The 6714-nt window shown below is 37.0% G+C and overlaps 1 protein-coding gene across 5 annotated transcripts in view; it reads right to left on the bottom strand.

The window, feature by feature from the left end:
* LOC107724492 (MORC family CW-type zinc finger protein 3-like) overlaps nucleotides 1–6714 on the bottom strand; it is a 33116-nt gene that overhangs the window by 5163 nt on the left and 21239 nt on the right. For 2 of the 5 annotated variants that reach the window (XM_016533457.1, XM_016533460.1), the window contains exons 10-17: nucleotides 4131–4229; nucleotides 3917–4045; nucleotides 2446–2520; nucleotides 2212–2269; nucleotides 2028–2135; nucleotides 1856–1934; nucleotides 1716–1779; nucleotides 434–1607 (exon numbers count right to left, since the gene is read on the bottom strand). In XM_016533457.1, the coding sequence (XP_016388943.1) occupies nucleotides 434–1607; nucleotides 1716–1779; nucleotides 1856–1934; nucleotides 2028–2135; nucleotides 2212–2269; nucleotides 2446–2520; nucleotides 3917–4045; nucleotides 4131–4229 (1786 nt within the window). The remainder of the gene's footprint in view (nucleotides 1–433; nucleotides 1608–1715; nucleotides 1780–1855; nucleotides 1935–2027; nucleotides 2136–2211; nucleotides 2270–2445; nucleotides 2521–3916; nucleotides 4046–4130; nucleotides 4230–6714) is intronic. The other 3 variants (XM_016533458.1, XM_016533461.1, XM_016533459.1) reach the window with 2 other exon arrangements.

Genomic DNA, 6714 nt, shown 5'->3' with positions numbered 1-6714 from the left:
GAGAGCAGCATGTTTAGAAAGCCATGTAAAATTAATGTAAGTTCAACTTTTAAAAAACATGTCTCAAGACTTTATGGCAGTTTCTCTGCTTCTCATATTTTTAAATGAAGGAAGTACTCTTTGTGATTGGTTTTCGGTCCTTTGTATTAAAGTGTACATACATACATGATGCTGTTTTGTTTTTAATTGTTTAAGCAACGTAATTAATTATATATGGTTTATAAACATTATTTTAATTTAAGTCATATAGATTTGGAACATCATGAGGGTAAGTAAATGATGACAGAATTTTTTTTTTTAGTGAACTAACCTTTAACAGCATCAAAATTGTACTAAGCTGGCTCAAAAATTCATGCTGGTCTTTTCAGCAGAGACTACTGTCATTTCTTTTTAGTTACAAGAATTTAGAGAGTCAAAACTACCAGTTTCTCACCTTAATTCTCAGTTCATTGCATTCAGTGTTGCGGTTGTCCAGCTCTCTTAGAAGAAAGTCCACTTGAAGAGCCATTTCATCATCTACATTTTCAAAAATGCTCGTTGTTGATGAGTGTTCCTCATTCTTAGCCTCATCCTGTGCCTCTTTTTCAGCTTTGCTTTGCAACAACACCTCCTGTTTCACTTTTAGCTCATCCCTCTCTTGCGTAAGCTCGTTGATGGACTGGGTGGCCTGCAAGTAGAGAGCCTTATAGTGCTGTTCCTCTGATGGATCTGTCTGGATGCTCTGATGGCTGCAGTCCTTCTTTATGGTGAGATTTAAAAGTTTGATTTCTTTCTCCTGAGCTTGCTCTCTGAATTCATCTCTCTCCTGGGCTGTGGCCTCTAGAAGATCTAGCAGGTTATCCTGTTGCTTCTGTGCTTCACGTGTTGGCATAAGGTCTATTTCTATGTCAGAAAAAAGTGAGGCCTTGGAAGTTGATGTCATACCTTCCTGGTTTTCTACATCTGACTTTGCATGTTGTTCAAAACTGATCTTATTCTCCTTAGGTATCTCCTCTATTTCTTCAAGATTTGGTCTGGAAACTTTTACGCTATTATATCTCTCTATCTCCATGGGGATTTCTGTATCGTTACTTTTCCTGCTTTCTACCTTAGTAGCACTCTGTTCCATCCTTCTCGCATCATTCTCAGTCTCTTCCTTCTTGATCTCACCTTCTTCCTTTCTTATCTGCTCGTCTTTCTCCGCCTTGACGATGAAACGCTCTGTTTGGGTTGTTATGCTTGTTTGGCCACTGGAAGTCGATGCCTCCATTGTTTCCTTTCCGGTGTTTTCAGTTTCCATGGAAGCTTGATCACTGCAGTCCATATATAATCCTGGTGCATCTTCGCTGGTCTTTTTTTCCATCTTCACCTTAGAAAGGTCAAAGGGTTTGGGTCTTGGCGTGCTGTGGGTCTCATCAATAACAACATCATCGTAGTCACTGCTCTCGACATTGTTTTCATCATCTTCATTACCATCATCGTCTGCGATCTCCAAAGGTGAGGTTATGACATCTGATGTAGCTGCGGATGTTGATGGACTACCTGCTGGTGTGATGCTACAGTAGTCATGTAATGTTCTTGCTCTTTTTACAGTTTGGCTCTGGGATAAACCAAGACTTCTCTTTGTTCTGTAGAAGACAGGTTTGAAATCATGTTGTGTGCAGAAACAGAATTACGAGAGAATAAATGGAAATACATGCGTAAAAAGAGAGAAAGGAAGAATGAGAATGATGTACCCTTTAGGAGTGGAGAGGGACATGACATGTGAAATCACTGGCATGATGTCCGAGGGGCTAGAAGCTGTTTAAACACAAAATATTAATAAAATAATTTAGATTCTGGATCAAATAAAAATGCACACACAATTTGGCCTCACCAGACTGTGAAAGGGTCATTGAATTGAAAGGGCTCACTGCTGTCAAAGAGGCCGTAGGTGATCTGGGTGAGGAAGGGCCCTAGGGAAACAAAAGGGAAGACCAAGACTTCAAAATGTTCTGGGAACTTATACTTGCTTAACTAGGCTTTGGTTAAAAAAAGCAAAAACTTACTTTTTGGTACATTTGACACACAAGGTCAACTTTCCTTTTAAGATTCTCGTTCTGTTGAAACAGCACTGCATTTTTCTGCTGTTCCTGCTTCAACCTGGCTTCTTCCATCTAATTACAAACAAGAGAAAAGACATCTGAGTAACAAGCAACACCACCACTGGATGGAGAAATCCAGAAAGATTACCTGAGAAGATATTACCTGAGTTCTTTGCTGTTCCTGCTGTTTTTTGAGGTTTCTTTCACTGTGGCAACATAACAAAGAACATCAGTGTCAGACTATATCACCTCTGGACACCTGGTATATCAGATTTATTTTCTTAATCTTATCACTGGCTTATTTTAATAATTTTCTGGGTAATACAATTCATTCATATTCAGATAAAATGAATAAACAGTTGTAACACATTTTTTCACTCACTGCTGTTTGTATGTTTTCAGGCAGTCTGAAGTTTCATCTTCAGAATCTTCAGCTTCTTCTGGTTCTTCACATCGCCTGGATGTAGAAAGAACAGTTGTTTGAGCTACGACATGTTTAGAGTTTTGCACGTACACACACACAATTACATTTGCTGATAAATATCACCGATATCTAATCTACATTGCATGTTTAGACAAATGATACTGTACATTGCTCAAATGCACTGAAATTAATTTTTGTGTTTTCACACATCATGTCTGTTCAAAGATGCAACCCCATGAGGAGAAAAAAGGTAAGATGGTCACAGGTTGCTTTGTTGAAAAAGAAGAAAGTCTGGTTCACACCAACGATAACTATATTAGCATCCATACCAATGGATGATAATGTTCAGTTTATTATAATAAAAACCCATAACCAAACACTTATTACCAATTAAATATAATACAATGTAATATACTACAGTTATGTAAATATAAAAACTGTTGAGTTACTAATCCACAAGCAAAACCATGGGTGTAATTCATTAAATTATGATGATTAAGTAATTGTTATCATTTCAAAGGTCTTGAAACAAAACATTTTTCCTGATGTTAAAAAGTATAAGTGCATTCCTAAAAGTTAGCAATTTAATCTCTTATTTGACCAGTAAATATTCTCTAAAATGATAACATCCACTTCTAAAAACATCACCAACTAAAAATAGCAAGTACCATATATTTTTGCCTAGCTATAAAACAAAAGGTTACTGATGATTTTGATTATTTTTTCTTCCGTGCTCAATTCAGCAATCATTAAAAGGACACAGGGCCTGTCCAAATACCCACACTTGTGGTTTTGGCCACCTGAGAGCGTGTGCACACAACAGGAAGTAAATGTGCACGACTGTCCCAGGTCTTAGAAACGCTAAAGCACAGTGCCCTTAACGTACACTAAATCCACACTGCTTCAGTGCGGTATTCGAGGCTAAGCGTATCCCATCATGCATCATGTTCTGGAAATAAATTGTGAGACGTTTTGCTCAGATCCCGTGAGATGTCACAGAGACCATTCCAGTGCAAATTAAATATTAATAATAATAAGATATTACATCCATATTGTCGATCCATATTGGTGGATGAAAAATAAAACTGCAAGTCATTTATAAAAGAAATTGTTTTGCTTTTTTTTCAACAGACAGTTAAGATAGCTAGCGCATGGTACATTTTTGTCATACCAATTTCACAGCATGTACCCACAGTCACCAGACTTCATCTTCCCTTTTTACTGAGCCTTGGGCTGTCACAGAGACATGTGATTTCTCAGAACATCCATTTCAATGGTATTTCTTCTTAAACCGCTTACAACTGCTTTAACTGTAGGTTAAAAGTCACTACTTCTATAATTCTCCTAGGACCTATTCTCCTTTTTCTTGAATCCTGCTGGAGGTAAATCATTTTACAAGCTAAACAATGAAAAGTCAGATTAAACAAACCTGAACTGGGGGTCTGGATTAAATCGACAGAACCATTTTTCAGGGAGCTTATTCATGTCAATGCCATCTGGAAGTTTCCTCCATTTCAGACAATAATCACACTGAACCCAGTTCTGATCAGGACGCTTCCTTTATGTTAAACAAAGAACAAGGGTTATATATGGAAAAAGAAAGAAATGAAATGTTTTGAAGTTGCATGTGAGTGTATACTAACGGGATATCCTCCATAGATTCTGTAGTGTTTAATCCCTTCTTATGGCAGATTGCTTTCCAATACTCTTCCAGTTTCACACCCAAAGTGTTCATGGTTTTCCTGTGTGGACAAATAATACGCAACTTAGACTGCTATATTATTGATTTCTTGTTTTAGAAAACAAAATTTGCTCCTGAAAACGTGTAAAATTAGTTATTAACTCAAATAGAAAAGAGCTTGTTCATTTAGTTCAACAGTCCAGTATGAGAACAGAACTTAAGGGTTTGGGCAATTCTTGTAATTACCTGAATTGATTGTAACCCTGCCTGCCTCATCAAAAACCAAACGCTGAATTGCAAATGTGCTCACAAAATAAGATATTCATAATTAGTCAAAACAATTTAAATGCAAATATTTGTTATACAGTTAACATCAGAATTTATATAATGTATTTGACCATATACAGTATGTATACGGTCCAGACAGTTCTATATGTACTAACACACGTGTCAAACTCAGGTCCTGGAGGGTCACTTTCCTGCACAGTTTAGCTCCAACCAACTGCAACACACCTATTTGGACGTTTCTAGGGCTGTTCTCAAAATCACCCCTTACACCCTCATTCACTATTCCCTACATTAGTCCACTAATATAGTAGTCCAGTTGAAAAAGTAAATGAAAACGAGTGAGCGAATTCAAGACACTGAGTGTGTCTCTCTGAGATGAGATCTATATTCATTCCTCTTGATTTTTGATTCATCTCTCTGGTCATACTCAATTTGTTCAACTAGACCAGTTTAAATCTACGTCAACACGTATTACTACAGGTGTCCCACAGGGATCAGTTCCGGGCCCTTTGTTATTTATCATTTATTTACTGACACTTGGAAGCATTTTTAGGAAATATGCTATTCATTTTCACTGTTGCGCCAATGACTCCAAGCTCTATTTATCCTCAAAACCTACTTCTGAACTTCCTTCATCCTCTCTTTTTAACGGTTTGTCTGAAGTTAAAGCTTGGTTTTCAATCAATTTTCTTAAACTTTACAGTAGTAAAACAGAAATATTTCTCTATGTGCATCAATGTATTTACAATAGCTCTTTCAATGCAGGTTAAGAGCTTGGGTGTTCTCCTCAACAATACTTCTTTTAATCTTTTGAAGCAATATTTTTAATTTTAATCTTTCAATACTTTTAATCTTTTGAAGCACATATTAACAAGGTTACTCGGACGGCTTATTATCACATACGTAACATTAATCACCTCTGCCCAGCACTCTCAACAAGGAGCACTGTCATTATGGTTCACGCTCTTGTCACTTCACGTATTGACTATTGCAATGCTCTGTTTTATGGTCTCCCTCTTAAACTTTTACACAAGTGACAGTTAGTACAAAACTCAGATGCACAAATAATTACTAGAACTCCTACTATGGAACACATATTTCCTGTTCTTCAAAAACTTCCTGTTAAACAGAATACTGAATTCAAAATTTTGCTTCTTGTTTAAAAGGCATTACATAGGTTAACCTGGCTCCTTCTTTCTTATCTGAACTACTTTCAACATATACTCACTCTCAAACTCTTAGATCCTCTTCTACATTCTCTTTAGTTCTTCCTCAGATGCATTTGGCTTCTATGGGAACTTGAACTTTTAGCTATGCTGCTCCTCATCTGTGGAACTTGCTTCCACAGGACATTCGTAATAGTGACTCTCTCCCTATTTTTACATTTTGTTTGAAAACACATCTTTTTAAGCAGGCATACCGGTGATTTTTTATATGTCTCGTGATGATGTAAAGATTTTATTGCTGGCTTTGAATTTTATTGTTGCTTGTTAATTGTTTTCCATGTTTTATTTGCATGTAAGGTATCCTTTAGTGCCACAAAAGGCACCTATAAATAAGATGCATTATTATTAATATTATTATTATTTTGAACTCTGTCATGGAAACGAGCATGTAATACCTTAATTACACTGTTTAACAATCAATTAAAAATAAATTTTATACCGGTTTGATATTACGCAGTACTCACATTGGACAAGCTGTTTGAAAAGTGGATGGATGGATGATTTAGCTGCATACACCATCTTCTGGCGAGACACAGGTATTCATTCGGCCCAACCCTCACAGTGCATTATGGCTATTCTCTAGCCATTGAGTGTACATTGGTTGTACAATCCTTATTACGGTGCAATATGGGATTGAATAAGGGCACTCAATAACATCCACTATGTTTTCGGACACCACTACTAATGACCATTCCCTTAAAGGGGTCATATGATGCGATTTCAATTTTTCCTTTCTCTTTGGAGTGTTACAAGCTCTTGGTGCATAAAGAAGATCTGTAAAGTTGCAAACACTAAAGTCTCAAAACCAAAGAGATATTCTTTATAAAAGTTAAGAGTTAACCACGCCTACCTAAAACGGCTTGTTCTAACACGCCCCCACATACCTACGTCACGATCTCGGAAGATTTGCATAACGCCGCCCAAACGTTCACGCAAAGAAAGAAGGCGTAACTTTATTCTCGCTGTAGTATTGTTGCCGCCGCCATGTCGTGAAGACGCTGTGTGTTTCGTTGTGAAAGCGAAACTACTTAG

Source organism: Sinocyclocheilus rhinocerous, unplaced genomic scaffold (genome assembly GCF_001515625.1).
Source record: "Sinocyclocheilus rhinocerous isolate Xijiao unplaced genomic scaffold, SAMN03320098_v1.1 scaffold64, whole genome shotgun sequence".
NCBI lineage: Eukaryota > Metazoa > Chordata > Actinopteri > Cypriniformes > Cyprinidae > Sinocyclocheilus > Sinocyclocheilus rhinocerous.
Note: the sequence above shows the minus strand (reverse complement) of the source record. Positions and strands in the feature narration are given on the sequence as shown.